Source organism: Dendrobates tinctorius, unplaced genomic scaffold, assembly GCF_039654945.1.
Source record: "Dendrobates tinctorius isolate UK_male_01 unplaced genomic scaffold, ASM3965494v1 ptg000162l, whole genome shotgun sequence".
Lineage (NCBI taxonomy): Eukaryota > Metazoa > Chordata > Amphibia > Anura > Dendrobatidae > Dendrobates > Dendrobates tinctorius.
This window is the reverse complement of record NW_027361829.1, coordinates 19109855-19126719: the sequence shown is the minus strand read 5'-3', so window position 1 is coordinate 19126719 and position 16865 is coordinate 19109855. Positions and strand designations below refer to the sequence as shown.

Below are 16865 nucleotides of genomic sequence, written 5' to 3'. Positions count from 1 at the left end.
CAGTAGGAATTAGTAAAAATATCAGATGCAACCCATGGTGCTAATAGTAGTGATTTTGAGAAAGCAATAAGCATGTGGGTGCATGAAAGCAAAACATTAGATGATTCCTTCTCTGAAGGAAAATCCAAGTGTTAAAAGGAGGCTTCAGCATTCAATACCGATTGACTGATAAATACAAACACAGCAGCAACGTTTCGATCCCTATTACAGATCTAGATGTTTGACAAATTCTCTATATCTATTGTAAGAAGGCATCAGTATGAACGTATCACCAAGGTGGCTGGTTTTGATTATATAAGTCCCAGGAAGTCTGAAGTAAAGTTTGTTTGACTATATTCCATGTCCAAGATTTAGGAGTGACTAGACAGCTTGGGTGGGAAAGGTCATTCTCATACACCAGCCTTGCTGGCCTAACAAAAAGCAGCTGGCAGAGCTCAGAAGGATATCTGTGCTAGAGGTGAACATTTGTGTTTGTGACTGAAAGCGTTTAAAGCTGCTTGAGCTCCTTCTGCCTGCAACATCAAGATTGGTGAGTCCATTACAGTTACTTTGTTTTGCCGTGCCTGAAGAAAAGATTGTTATGTTGTATCCTATGCGCTGAGGAAAGTAATTTCAGTTGAAGGGTTGGAAAACGCAATGAAGGTACTTTATGTTTGTCAGTTAGGTTCAGTGTATAGAGAGAAGAGGAGGGGGCTTTTGACTGAGTCTTGAGAAGCCCCAACAGTAAAAGAAAGACTAAAGGAATAAGAGCCAGCAAAAGATACATTCAAGGAGCGGTCAAAGAAATAGGAGGATAACCAAGATAGAACGGTTTCTTTGAGGCCAATATAGCAGATCATAGTGAGGAGGAGCTTGTGATCAAATGCAGCAGAGAGATCCAGGAGAATCAACAGGCAGCAGTGGCCATTAGATTTAGCCATTAGTAGAGTGTTAGAGAATTTAGTAAAGGCAGTTTCTGTAGAGTGTAAAGGATTGTAAATGGTCAAGAAGAGCGTTAATTTAGAGACAGTGGATTAAACAAGCTTGGACCAAGAATTCCAGGAGTTTTGTGATGATGGGAAAATTAGATACAGGTCTATAGTTAGCAGTGCATTTTTGGTCATGGGATTTTTGTTTAGTGACGGGGTTATGATGGTGTAAGGTAACAAGCAGGAACATGGGATGCAGTGACAGGACGCAGGCAGAGCAAGGGTTAACAGGCTTATTTACAGGGGAATGTACTACACGCAGGGAGTGAGGGATTGTAAGATGATGATAAGGAATGGGGCAGAACTGGGAGAGTGGCAGGGTAGGTCAGGGACAAATGAAAGTTCAGTAATAAAGAGGTGAAACTTAGCAGTCTGTAGTCTTCTTGGGTGCAGCTCCTCAGGGTTTCAACGGTGGCACCGACAACAGCGGCATGTGACGTCTCGGTGAGGTCTGTAACAGGCGGGGATCCAACGGTGGCACTGACAACAGTGGCGCGATGTCCTTTCCAGTGGGGCCAAGTTAATGACAATACCTGTCTTCTGGTGACAGTGGTCGGTCTCCGGTACCCTCCACTGTCCCTAGTTCATATACTGTAGTGGCAAAACAATGGCAAGGGCCACAGTCCTGTGCGAGACCAGAGTGGCTCTGCAAGTGTACGAAGGCCAAGTCAAGTCACAAGTGTCTGGGGCCGAGATTTACTAGCACAGTCAGGGTGTAGGTTACGGTCACGCTACTGGTCTCTTTCAGGCGGCTCCTGGCTTTATGCCAGCCACCGGGCACACACTGCCCATCTCTCTCTTTCTGGTCCCTGCGGTTGGCGGTGGTCAACAGCAGTTGCAGGTCTGTGTGGGGCTGGTGCTCCCTTGACGGAGCACTTCTCTCTCGCTGCTGCCACACCCGGCTCAGCTCTGCTCTGTGTGGACATCTCTGCACGGCTCTGCTCTGCTGACACGGCTCTGTTCTACTGGCAAGACTCTGCTTTGCACAGCTCACTCTGCAGGTGATGGGGGCTCCTTCTATATGGCACGTCGCCAGGCCGGTACTCTCTGGTGGGGGAAGCACAGCATGCTGCTCACCACTCTGCGCGCAGCTCTCTGCTGGCACCAGACCCCTCTACTTCGTGCGCTTTTTCCTTTTATGCCTCTGCTGCTGTGCGCCCTTTTCTGTCTCTCCCTGTCTCTCTGGGTCTGCAGGAAGGTCCTTCCCACTCAGGCTTCCCTCAGGGTGCAAGGGAAAGTCCGCCCCACTCAGGTTTCCCCCCGGGAACAAAGGATGCTTCCCTTCTAGTTCCGGACCCATCATGCAGGTACCCGCGGTGCGGTCTATCTCATTACATTGGTATGTTTGAACAAAGAAGGGAAGATATCAGAAGACAGAGAGGGGTTAAATATTTTAGTTAGCCGGGCAGTGACAGCCAGGGAGAGGGACTGAAGGAGATGTGAGGGAATTGGGTCACTTGTGCAGGCTGTATGGCGAGAAGAAGCGAGGAGCCTGTTAACTTCTGCTTCCCTAACATGTTCAAAGGTGGAAAGTGAGCTCAAAGTGCAAGAGGGAAGGGAATCCAGGCTTTGAGGGGATTATATATAGATACATAGAAAGATATACAGATATATAGTGTAGGAATTTCAGGTCACAGGTACAAACTAATTTCAGCACAGACACAAGTCTTGGTGGAAACATAAACATGCTATGTTAGAAAAAGCGGATTACGGTCAGAAAATGGCTCAGTCACAATTTATGTTTCATTCTCATTTTTTCTTACAAATAGAAAGTGCCTTGATGGCTCTAAATTCTCCTCATCGAGTGGTTTAAGGGGAGATGTGTAAATGTTTTGGAGTGGCCTTGTCAAAGCCCAGACCTTAATCCAATTGAGAATCTGTTATCAGACTTGAAGATTGCTGTTCAACAGAGGAAACCAGCAGTGGGTTTCCTCCAGGTTCTCCGGTTTCCTCCCACATTCCAAAAACATACTGATAAGGAGTGTAGATTGTGAGCCCCAATGTGAACAGTGCCAATAATGTATGTAAAGCACTGTGGAATTAATTGCGCTATATAAGTGAGTAAAACAAATAAATAAATAAGTATGGTCAGTTACCAGTTAGATGAAAGGCTTGCAGGGGAGGGGCTGCCACATGGGAGGCTTGTGGTTCCCTTCTCTTCACACGATGCGACCTCCCACAGAAAAAGCAATAGAATATGCTGCATACAAGCATTTAACCCTCTGTGTCACTCCTCTCCTGCTCCTCTGGAGGTATAAAACCTATGAAAAATCATAACTCCTTTGTGGGCGGTTCTGGCACCATCGGATCCGACCGAGCCCTTGCTACTCAAAGAGACTTAACACAATTTCGCTACCTAGCTGCTACTGACTGTTCTATGTGACTCTTTTCCCTTTCAAGTCCATTAGAATGACTCAAGACTCAGGCGATTGCCCTGTTATGGGGATATTGGAAATATAAACGATGTACAGCTAATGTTTGCTGCAAGACACAAGTACTTTTTAAGCTTTAATCATAAGGTTCTATTGGTTAATAACCACACAAACTGCATCACATTGTTTTATCTAATATATTGTTACTGATAGGCACAATACAGGCCACCAATTCATTAAGACCAGCGTTCATGCAGAAGGGGTCGAGCTGGAGTCAGAGGCACTTGGTTCATCAGAAGCGCCTCCATGTACCTCCCCACAAATCTTACTCCAATAGGGGACAGGAGTAAGATTTGTGCTGTAAGGTAAACTACAATTCATCATGAATTAGACTTAGACAAATTGTGGCATCACCTCTGTTCCGCGTCCATCCTGTCAAAGCTTCACCCATTTTATGGGAACTGGGCAAAGCTGGTATGTAGACGGCATGCCAAAATTCGCAACATTTTTGTCCAACCTCGAGTTTGGCAAAACTTTTGTGACTTGTAAAAGTATTTACATTAGACTTATGGCAAATAAGCTGTCGGCACTGCCATCAGGGGCTTATCTACAGCATTCTGTAATGCTATAGATAAGGCCCCGATGTAACCTGAAAGAGAAGAAAAATGAGTTATATTATACTCACCCAGGGGCGGTCCGGGTCCGGTTTTGGTCCAATGGGTCTCATGGTTCAGTCCGGCGCCTCCCATCTTTATGCAGTGACATCCACTTCTTTGCTTCCTTTCCCGGCTCCGGCGCACTGCTCTGCCCTGTTGAGGGCAGAGCAGAGAACTGCAGTGCGCAGGTGCCGGAAGAGGTCCAGCGCCTGCGCACTGCAGTACTCTGCTCTGCCCTCAACAGGCTCCTGTCCTTGAGCAGGGATGGGAAGCAAAGAAGAGGACGTCATCGCTAGAAGATGGGAAGCGCCGGACTGAACCGCGACACCCTCCAGACCCGAACCGGACCCGGACCGCCCCTGGGTGAGTATAATATAACTCGTTTTTCTTCTTTTTCAGGTTACATCGGGGGGCTTATCTACAGCATTCTGATGGTGGTGCCCGCAGCTTATAGGCCCAAAAATAGGTGACAGATTCCCTTTAACAAGTGACAAAGTAATGAAAATATTTTAGATGTACTGGTTTATTCCTTTCCTAATATGTGAGCGGTGTTGCCACAATGTAACAACACATCACGGTTTTGATGCTTTTTTTCACGTGTTTTTGGCATGAAAAATGCAGCATTTTACTGTCCAGCAAAGTGAATGAGATTTCTGAAATCTGTTGCACATGCTGCTTATTTTATCCTTGCAGATTAGAAGCAGTTTCAAATCTACAGCATGTCACTTCTTTCAGCATTTTTGCAATGTTTTTGATCTATTCTAATGAATAAGGGGAAAAACACATTAAAAACAGAAGTTTTACGCAGTGTTTTTCCTGCCAAGAGACATGTTTTTATTGATGCAAAACTGTTGCATCAAATGCTTAACATGTGCACATACCCTTAGTGTTTCAGGTCTTTGTGAATATTCAGCAAAAAGAACAAAAATGTGGTTTACGTAATGGTAATTAGTTTTTTTTACAATTTATTTCAGGTCACTCACTGGCACAGCCCATACTTTTTTGCTTACTTTCCCACTGCGAGTTCATACCCTGCAATGCTTGCTGATATGTTGTGCGGAGCTATAGGATGCATTGGCTTTTCTTGGGTAAGTTTGCTGATTGTTTTCTGTGGCAGAAATGTTTAATCTCCATATCTGATACATAGAGGATACCAAATTACAGGAATTTCAGGCCCCATACTGGCAAAATTTTCTGGGCCCCCTTGAGACTCCGCCCCGCCTCCACCCAGCCCCGCCTCCACCCTTCAAACTGTCCTCAGTCACATCGCTCTCTCTTGGAAAAATTCCACTTCTCACCTATCACACAATAACAGTTCCCATCACCAGATCACACATATAGACGGCAACTTTTGCTTTGACCAAAAGATTTTTTTAAGCCGCAACCATAACAGGGTAGACACTTTTGGCCAGGCCCTACTCTACTGTAACCTATTAAATATTTGTTAAAATATGCAATACAATTTAGGTATATTTTTATTTATTTTTAAATTTTTAAAATGACCAATTATCTCACATACAAGGAACAAATACCGCTACACCATGTCCAGACCACATATTACTACCATAGTGATCAAATAATAGCACATACAAGGGACACATACCACCGCACCATGCCCAGACCACATATTACCACCACATGGTGACTGAATACTACAATACTGACCAGTAATAAAAAAACATAATACTATCACCATAAGTGGCATTATACACAGGAGATCTGTACTTAGTATGCAGTGTCTGTGTACAGGTAATATAGTGATCAATGACATTATACACAGAAGATCTGTTTATAATGTACAGGTAACACAGTGATCACTGATGACATTATACACAGGACCTCTGTATATAATATACAGTGTATAGTGTCAGTGTACAGGTAACACACTAACTTACCAGTGATATCTCTAGGTGAAGTCTTTCATCCTTTCTTTTCAACTTTCATCCAGCACAGATCGCCCTAATGTCTTCCAGCCAGGGCTCGTCTCTGCAGGAAATAACACAGTTATCTAGAGCTCCGCTTGCAGAACACATTACTTATTTTTTCCCAACTTCTACATTACATCACATGAAGAAAAAAAGGCGACATAGTGTCGCTCTGCACAGTAACAGGACCGCCCCCCCATTTAAAACAGTATACTCAAAAAATTAAATACATCACTGCAGTAATAATATCCCTTAATTAGCCCCTGTGGTAATAATACCCCCCATCCTGACCCCCGTGTGTCTTATTCCTGGCTTCAGCCATATGTTCTCCCATCCCACCCTCATGAGTATCCATTCTGCCCCATATGATCTCCCCATCCTGCCCCATCTGTCTCCATCATATCCATCCTGCCCCATGATCCTGTGCGATCTGTCTCCAACCCTGCCCTCCAACCCTGTCTCCAATCATGCCACGTATCTCCATTCTGCCCCGTGTCTCCAATCATACCCCATGTCTCACATTCTGCCCCCTCCTGTGTCTTACTGTCACATTCTGCCCTCATGTCTGCATTCTGCCCCAGTGTCCAGCATTCTGCCCCAGCATCCAGCATTCTGCCCCAGCGTCCAGCATTCTGCCCCAGTGTCCAGCATTCTGCCCCAGTGTCTGCATTCTGCCCCAGTGTCCAGCATTCTGCCCTAGTGTCCAGCATTCTACCCCCGTGTCTGCATTCTGCCCCAGTGTCCAGCATTCTGCCCCAGTGTCCAGCATTCTACCACCGTGTCTGCATTCTGCCCCAGTGTCCAGCATTCTGCCCCCATGTCTGCATTCTGCCCCAGTGTCCAGCTTCTGCCCCAGTGTCCAGCATTCTACCCCCGTATCTGCATTGTGCCCCAGTGTCCAGCATTCTGCCCCAGTGTCCAGCATTCTGCCCCATGTCTACATTCTGCCCCAGTGTCCAGCATTGTACCCCAGCATCCAGCATTCTGCCACAGTGTCCAGCATTCTGTCCCATGTCCAGCATTCTGCCCTAGCATCCAGCATTCTGTCCCAGTGTCCAGCATTCTGTCCCAGTGTCCAGCATTCTGCCCCATGTCCAGCATTCTGCCCCAGCGTCCAGCATTCTGCCGCAGCGTGCAGCATTCTACTCCCGTCTCTGCATTCTGCCCCAGCATCCAGTATTCTGCCCCAGCGTCCAGCATTCTGCCCCTGTCTCACAGTCTTCCCTGGGCCCCCGGATCGCCGCTCTCAAAAATAAAAAAAAAGAACAAATTCTTCTTACCTGGCCACGCTCCAGCGGCGGGCGAGGCTCCGTCCCTCCACGCAGCTGAAGCGCGCATTCGCCGGCGACTGACAGTGACATCAGATGCCGGCAATGTGCGCGCTGCGGCTGACGTCAGCTGCCAGCCTCCGATTGGCTGGCGGCTGTTAACTGTTGACGTGCGGGCCGGCGGGCCCGCATGTCAATAGCGTTTAGCTGCCGCAGCGCCGCGCTAAGGGCCCGGTTTACCTGCCGGTAGGAGCCCGGTGAGCAGAGGAGGCCAGGCCTGATGCGGGCCCCCTCTACCCACCGGGCCCCATACACCAGTCAGGGCAGTAATGCCCTGATGGCAGCCCTGCCAAATTATATGTGCAATTAGATGGTAAGCAGGTGAACATTTAATCCCTATAAAAAACTATTTTATTTCATGATATTAAAAAACACCATTTTCTCAGTGAGAAAAAAGTGGCAAATGCCAAAATGTAGAAAAAAGACCTGAACTGAGATGCTGCAAAGCCCTAGATTAGGCCTCTCTGATACCTTCCTATCTGTGGAGGTTAGCACCCTAAAGATCACAATTTTTTGGCGCCCCCACTCAACGAGGACTATCCCTCGCTCCTCTACCGGTCCCTGATATCACAGGTGTGAAAACAATATCCGATAGTGCAGAGATGAATAGTAAAAATGCCCTGGAGATAATGCAAGCAGTCTCAGAAAAAATACCCATAAAAACAAATTACCACATCATGACAATCAAAGGTCCACCATATATCCACATTAAATTAGATATGCCCTGACAATGAAGCATACATAGAGAATAAAGATTAGAGAAGTGGCCACTTATCATGTATGGTGTCACCCCAACGCGTTTCCCCACACCAGCGGTTCATCAGGAGGCATAGAAGATAAATATGATGTCCGTCATGTCAGATACCAAGATGCCAAGTGATGCCATGTGATGTCATGATGTGGTAATTTGTTTTTATGGGTATTTTTTCTGAGACTGCTTGCATTATCTCCAGGGAATTTGAACTATTCATCTCTGCACTATCGGATATTGTTTTCACACCTGTGATATCAGGGACCGGTAGGGGAGCGAGGGATAGTCCTCGTTGAGTGGGGGCACCAAAAAATCGTGATCTTTAGGGTGCCAACCTCCATGGATAGGAAAGTATCAGAGAGGCCTCATCTAGGGCTTTGCAGCATCTCAGTTCAGGTCTTTTTTCTACATTGTGGCATTTGCCACTTTTTTTCTCACTGGGAAAATGGTGTTTTTTAATATCATGAAATAAAATAGTTTTTTATAGGGATTAAATGTTCACCTGCTTTGATTAGTGATTCCTACATTATTAGTTTTCTCCTAAAATTAGATGGTAACTAAGCAGATCTCATTAGCTGAACAAATGCATTTTCTTGAAGAATTATGCCATTTTATTTTTTCAATTTTCCATGTAGTGCATATAACAGAATACTTAGCACATAGTGTTTCATCATTTACAATTGCATTATAAGATCACAATAAAATAGAATCCCGCCTGGATTACTGCAACGCTCTATTAATTGGCTTCCCCGTTACTCAACGATCCCCTCTCCAGTCCATGCTTAATGCAGCAGCCAGGGTCATCTATCTGGCTAATCGGTACTCGGACGTGTCCGTTCTTCGCCAGTCCTTACACTGGCTGCCCATTCATTACAGGATCCAATTCAAAGTACTTGTTCTCACCCACAAAGCTCTCCACAGTGCAGCACCCCCCCTACATCTCCTAATTCATTTCAGTCTATCGGCCTAACCGACCGCTGCGCTCTGCAAACGACTTTCGACTAACCTCTGCACTAATCCGTACTTCCCACTCCCGACTCCAAGACTTCTCCCGTACTGCGCCAATCCTCTGGAATGCTCTACCCCAAGATCAGCCACAACTTGCATAGTTTTAGGCGCTTCCTCAAAACACATTTGTTCAGAGCGGCCTATCACGTTCACTAATCAAAGTCATTCTATGTGTAAGTGTGCATGTGTATGGAGATAGTGAATGACTATCTCCATCCATCCCTCACTCCCTCAAGATGGCTGGACCTTCATTGTAAATACACACCTGTACTTTGTATCTCCCCCACCTCATTGTAGATTGTAAGCTCTCACGAGCAGGGTCGTCTTATTTTGCTCTAATGATTGTATTGTTAACGTTGTTACTTATGACGTGTTTTGAAACTGTTAAACTGTAAAGCACTGCGGAATATGTTGGCGCTATATAAATAAAGATTATTAATATTATTATTATTATTATTATTATTGTTATCACCATATCAAGATTCAGTGAACAAAGTTAGAAATCTAGATTGTTTTAGGCAATACATTTATTTGTTCCTAAATATTTACAAGATAAATCTTTTCTCATTATTTCTACTATTTTCATGTTTATATTCATGCTTATTTTTCTAATTATTATAAGGCTTCAAGTCCAGCGTGCACAGAACTGGAAACAGTAATGTTAGACTGGCTGGGGAAGATGGTTGGTTTGCCTGAACAGTTTTTAGCTGGCAGCAAAGGTGAAGGTGGAGGAGTAATTCAGGTAAGAAATCACTTTTTAAACAATAAAGACACTAAAAGTTGATTAGTGAAAAAGAGAATATATGTAGATATGTAGTGGATATAAAAATTATACACCTTGAAAATGTTAAAATGTTGTGCTTTGGTCTTGTAAAAAAAAAATCATGACAAGAAGAATCATTTCAGATCATTTTCCACCTTTAATGTGCCTATAATCTGTACAATTCAACTGAAAAACAAACTGAAATCTTTTCGGGTGCAAAAAGAAAAATAGAGCACTAAAAAAAGTGGTGGCATAAATATGTACACCCTCAGGCCGGAGCCACACTTGCGAGCGTGATGCGAGAAACTCGCATCAGTACCCAGCACTGCCGCCAGCACTCAGACCAGAGCGTTCAGCTGCATAGAAAGACATGCAACTGCACACTCCGGTCCCGAGTGCCGGCGGCAGTGCCTGGTATTGATGCGAGAGACTCTCGCAAGTTTCTCGCATCACACTCGCAAGTGTGACCCCGGCCTTAAACTAATAGTTTGTTGAAAAACCCTTTGAATTTATGAAAGCATTCAGTTTTTTGGGTCGGCGTCTATCAGCATGGCACATCTAGAATTGGCAATCTTTGCCCACTCTAACTTGTGATAGCACTGCAAATCTGTCAGATTGTGAGGGCATTTCCTGTGTACTGCCCTTTTCAGGTCAACCAATAGATTTCAATTAGATTCTGGTGTGAGTTATGCCTGGGTGATTCCAAAACTATGACCTTCTTCCAGCGAAGCCATTCTTTTGTTGTTTTGGAGGTATGCTTAGGGTTGTTGTGTACTGAAATGTGAAATTCATCTCTAGCTTCAGTATTTTAGCAGAGGCCTGAAGGTTTTGGTGCACAATTGAATGATGTGTCAAACTGCATGAAAGAAGTCTGAGGGTACCACAAAATAATACTTGGGATCTCTAGCCCCACACTTAAAACATGACTATATTAATACTCAAGAAAAAGAAGTGTGTACAAAAAATGGCCAGGATCACCATGAATAAATTTCAAATATTAGTAACAATACATTTTATTAAAGCATGATTACACAGGATCACACAAACAAGGTACAAACCACATATTAAAAACAATTAAAACAACATTGAAGGTATGAACCATAACACCTGAAGGACTGGTTAGGTAACTTGCAGATATCTCCACTGTGTGCACCAGACATATCAAGAGTAACGCAACACTGGACAAATGAAAATCAGTCAATGGTCTAAATAAAATAAATGACCCCAAGAACAGACAAAATAATCAAGTCCAATGTCTAAAGGCCCCGTCACACATAAAGATGCACCAGCGATCCTGACAACGATACGACCTTGTCAGGATCGCTGGTGCATTGCTACATGATCGCTGGTGAGCTGCTAAACAGGCAGCTTCACCAGCGATCAGCACCAGCGAGGACGCTGGTCTCTAAGGTAAATATCGGGTTACTAAGCAGTGCACGTCACTTAGTTACCTGATGTGTACCTTAAAAACCTGCATGCTCACGCCGGGAGCTGCCAGCACGCAGGTTTCTAAGGTACACATCGGATAACTAAGTGACGCGCGCCGCTTAGTAACCCAATCTTTACCTTAGAGACCAGCTCCCAGCACCTACTTAGAGCGCTGGGAGCCTCGCTGATCATTGGCTCCCGCTGCCACACGCAGCGATGCGCGCTGGCCAGCAGGAGACCAGCGATCAAAAAATCGCCCAGGCCGATCGAGCACGATCAGCGATACCCGGCGGGGGGGGGGGGGGGCCGGTCGCTGATCCCCGTCACACACAGCAATCTCTCTGTGGCATCACAAAATCAGCGATCTCGCTAGCGAGATCGCTGTATGTGACGGGGCCTTAACGCTACCTGCTGAATGTGATTTTTTATTTCAATACATATAATAATCAGCTTGTAAAGTAGGGGGCAGGTCACTGAGAGATCAGTGACCTGTCAGAATCCATACACATGAATACCTATTCAGTGGACCATATAAAGACCCCCCATAGGTCCGCCTCGAGGCACGAGCATATCATTAACTCAAAACTGAAAATAAAGATTGAACAACAACCACAAGATGGATTTCATCACCCAAGGTATCATTTTAATCAGTATAACGGCACCAACCTAACACTGTTTGTAGTTACTGAGCACAATCCTGCTGACAGATTCCCTTTAATCTCAGCCAAAAACAGGAATGGGTGAAAAATACAGAAATGGTGCACATGTTTCTATTATGGTTTTCCTCTGCCACTCCTGGTTTTGGCTTACAAATACTGATGTAAAATACTTACCAAATACAGAACATGTGAATGTGGGCTAAGCATTACACTCTCGCATGTGTTGTATTAAGGCCCCGTCACACACAGCGATCTCTCTAGCGAGATCGCTGATTTTGTGACACATCAGTGATCTCGCCAGCGAGATCGCTGTGTGTGATGGGGATCAGCGACCGGCCCCCTGCTGGTTTATAATGTAAACATCAGGTATCCAGGAGCCGCGGCTCCTGGATACCCACTATTTACCTTGCCGTGGCTCCTGGATACCCGACGTTTACATTAGAAACCAGCGCCCAGCGTCGCTGGTCCTGATCGCTGGCGCTGTCTAACAGTGTCCCAGCGATCCCATCCATGTCGGATCGTTGGTGGGATCGCTGGGACATCGTTATGTGTAGCGGGGGGCTTTAGTCTAGAAGATCAATGTTTCCCAATCTCCAGTCCTAACAGCCCCCCACAGGTCATGTTTTCAGGATTTCCATAGCATTGCACAGGAGAGAGAATTGCTGACACCTTGATGATACATCCACCATTCCATGCAATACTAAGGAAACTCTGAAAACAGGGCCTGTGGGGGGCCATGAGGACTGGAATTTGGGAAACACTGGTCTAGATCTATGAGAATCTTTAGCAGCTACTAAAGATTTTTTATATAATCTTTAAATCTTTGAACCATAGAACATACTGTATTAGCTATGTAAAAACAGCCACAATAACACATAACAGCATACACCACAAACTGGGATCTACATGTAAAAAAAATAAATCTCATTTTAATGCATAGTGTATAAGTGCCCCATTTTCTCCCTACAATATGATATGGACTTTTTTCTGAGCATCATCGAGACGGTTTATTAGCTGCTGAATCTTGACAATTTTCTTAATTGCTGTTTAACACACATGCGTAATGTGTATAGTAGCAGTGCTGGATCTCTGTTTTTCTACATTTACTGGTCACTATATAACATGTGTTTAACCCCTTTCCGATCCATGGCGTAAAGGTACGTTATAGGACATGTCCCTCACTTTGATGCCTGCTTTAGCGCTGAGCCCACATCTTTCCCAGTAGCAAGTCAAAAGTACAAAAAAAGTTTAGAAAAAAATTAAAAAAATAGAAATGTAAAAGTTCAAATCACCCCCCTTTTACCCCATTCAAAATAAAAAATAAAAAAATATAAAATGCGCATATTTGGTGTAATTGCATTTGGAAATGTCTGATCTATTAAAATATAAAAAACAATCTGGTTAGGAGATGGTGTAATAAAAAAAATCAAAGCACCAAAGTTCCATTTTTTTGGGTTGCTGGTACACTGCAATAACGGGAGATCCAAGCAAAACATTGTACCTACCCAAAAATGGTATTAATAAAAACAGCAGCTCGGCATGCAAAAATAAGCACTCACCCAGCCACATATCCCGAAAAATGGAGATGCTATGGTGCTTGGAAAATTATGCCATTTTTTTTTCTCTGCAAACTCATTATGACCTGGAAAATCATAATTGGAGGTCAGGTTTAGCATTTAGTGAACGTGGTTAAAAAAAAAAACAATTGTGGAAATTTTTTTGCAATTTCACCGCACTTGGAATTTTTTTCCCGTATTCCAGGACACTATATGGTAAAACCAATGGTGTTGTTCAAAAATACAACACTTCCCACAAAAAACAAACCCTCACATGGCCATATTGATGGAAATATAAAAAAGTTATGGCTCCAGGAAGAAGGGGAGCGAAAAACAGAAGCGTAAAAATGGAAAATTGCAATATCATGAAGGGATTAAATGTGATTTGCTAATTCTGAAAACAACCACATTCCAAATTATAAGTGGGTGTTCACACTTATGCAAGCATATTATTTTAGTTTTCACATTTTTATTTTCACTGCAAAATGATTATAGTTTGTTTTTCAATTGATTTGTACAGATTATGTGTGACATTAAGGCTATGTGCCCACGTAGCGTTTTAAAACGCACAATGAAAACCGGACTCCTTTTCACCGCGATTTTACCGCGATTTTGCCGCGATTTTCTCAAGCACTTTCCAAGCGATTTGAAGCAGGTTGGTCACACTCGTCAAACATAGTGTTTGACAAGTGTGAGCAGCTTTTTACTATTGAGGCCGCCTATGCGGCCTCAATAGTAAAAGATAAAATGTTAAAAATGATTAAAAAAATAAAAAATCGGGGTATATTTACCTTCCGACGTCCCGCGCTGCCATCCCGGGCCTCAGCGTTCCCAGCGATGCCTTGAGAGACCTGTGATGACGTTGGTCTTGCGCTACTATAGTGATCTCATGAGACCACGTCATCACAGGACCTTGCCGCAAGGCATTCCTGGGAACACTGAGGCCCGGGATGGCAGCGCGGGACGTCGGAAGGTAAATTTTCCCCCGATTTTTTATTTTGTATTCTTTTTTATACAGGGTTATGGTACCCAGGGCCTGGAGGACAGTCTCCTCTCCTCCACACCGTGGGTACCAACCGCACATGAGATGTTTAACTTCCCGCATGGTGGGCATAGCCACATGCGGGAAGTAGGCGATTCTCATGCATTCCTATGGGTGCAGAATCGCGGCGATTCTTTGCGATTCCGCACAAAAGAATGACCATGCTGCGATTTTTTTCCGCGATGCGATTCCGCCGTGGAAAAAAGCGCAGCATTAGCACATTAGCACAGCATATGCGGAATGCCATAGGAATGCATGGGGTACGTCATGTACAAGATTTTTAAACGTTTTCGCAGAGTTTTCGCGCCGAAAATCACTACAAAAACGCTTAAAAATCGCATCATGGGCACACAGCTTCCGAAACTAATCTTATTTACAAGATTTTTTTACTTTGCAAAAACCTGGCATTTTAACAGGGGTGTGTACACTTTTTATATGGACTGTATGTGGCCCCCTGCTGATGACGGCTGCAGGTACGGATTGTCCCTTGAGATATCAGGAATATTATAGCATTATAAGAACTTGACAGCTGGGTTAAAATTACCTTTCCACAGCTACAATAGTCCCGTTCTGAAAGATCTGTAAGAAAGAGCTAGTAAACTGTATCTTCCAGCTCAGATGAAACATGGGCACTCCAGCCAATCATTGGCTACTGACAAGCAGCAGCTGTGACCGGAGAACCCCCTGGAAATTGGCGGGGGTCACCCATAGCAGAATGCAGGAGCGACATAGCCAGGTAGATGAGTATGAGGATATGTGTATATAAGTTGTCACATGGTGCTATACGTATTATTTATAAATATATATATTATTTTTTTTTGTTTGTTTTTTCCATCACTGGAATTGTGTGAGTGCCTGTTTCTTGTGCAGTGAGCTTTTGTCGCAGGTAAGATGCTTTGATTGCTTTTTGTTCCATTTTTGTGAGGAGGTGTGACTGAAAAACAGCAATTCTGGATTATGGATCTTTTCTTCTGCTTATAGCAGACTGCTTCCATACTGTATATAATCAAATAACCCAATATCATATGTAGGTCCAAGCTATGGTCACCTCCCATTAAGTGCGACGACTCACAATTACCCTATATAATATCCAGTGCTAATTTGCCACTGCTCACGGTGACCCCACAATGTATCGGCAGGCTAACACACAAACATGGCAGTGAGTTGCAGGTTGGATTAATAAGCGGTATTGTATTTGCAAATCCTCTAAAAATACCTGTGTGCATTACAGGGGACATCACTACCTAATTCTATAACACTGGTCAACAGCATTTTTGGTGCCAAAGATATTTCATCGAATTTAGGGTATTTTTGGGGTGCTGATTCTGAATATGTCATCAGTTTTGCCAGATTGGCTCAAGTTTTTGAGATTTTTGGTATCTTATTTATAGCACTTGTTGGTAAATGCGACACATCATCTCATTAATTTCTTTGGATTAGTACTTGAACTGAGCAGTTCTCAATATAGTTTTGTGTTAATTAGTGTTCTAAAAGTTTGTTCATAGCTTGATTTTTGCACTAACTTTATGTTGTTGTCTGTTTTCCAGTGAAAAGCATGAACTCATCATGAAGAAGTTGTCTTAACGATCCAGACTCATTCTGTTACATTTGTGGTGAATATACACTGCCAAAACATAGAAGAAACATAACAGACTTCGTAAAAAAAGTGTATTTTGCCTATTTTGGGGTTATGCTTGGGGACCAAGACAAGTTTTGGGCACCACACATAGTGTGCAAAGCATGTATCGAATTATTACGAAAATGGAGCAAAGGACAAAGAAAAAGCTTCAAATTTGGTGTTCCAATGGTGTGGAGAGAGCCAAAAAATCATCATGATGACTGTTATTTATGGTAAACACAGGTACAGGCACATCTTCACAATGAGGGACAGGCCTTCTTGCAGATTCCATGTTACTCCCATTTTCGTTTCTTATGCTTATTGAATCCTTGCACTTGCACTGCACAGAAATAACAGTCATCATGATGATTTTTTGGCTCTCTCCACACCATTGGAACACCAAATTTGAAGCTTTTTCTTTGTCCTTTGCTCCATTTTCGTAATAATTCGATACATGCTTTGCACACTATGTGTGGTGCCCAAAACTTGTCTTGGTCCCCAAGCATAACCCCAAAATAGGCAAAATACACTTTTTTTACGAAGTCTGTTATGTTTCTTCTATGTTTTGGCAGTGTATATTCACCACAAATGTAACAGAATGAGTCTGGATCGTTAAGACAACTTCTTCATGATGAGTTCATGCTTTTCACTGGAAAACAGACAACAACATAAAGTTAGTGCAAAAATCAAGCTATGAACAAACTTTTAGAACACTAATTAACACAAAACTATATTGAGAACTGCTCAGTTCAAGTACTAATCCAAAGAAATTAATGAGATGATGCGTCGCA

General features: G+C 43.6%; 1 protein-coding gene across 2 annotated transcripts in view; it reads left to right on the top strand.

Annotated features, from left to right (window-relative positions):
• The window catches only part of DDC (dopa decarboxylase), a 402495-nt gene that overhangs the window by 100728 nt on the left and 284902 nt on the right, over nt 1–16865 (top strand). For both annotated transcript variants that reach the window (XM_073549875.1, XM_073549874.1), the window contains exons 3-4: nt 4971–5084; nt 9631–9750. In XM_073549875.1, coding sequence (XP_073405976.1) covers nt 4971–5084; nt 9631–9750 — 234 coding nt within the window. The remainder of the gene's footprint in view (nt 1–4970; nt 5085–9630; nt 9751–16865) is intronic.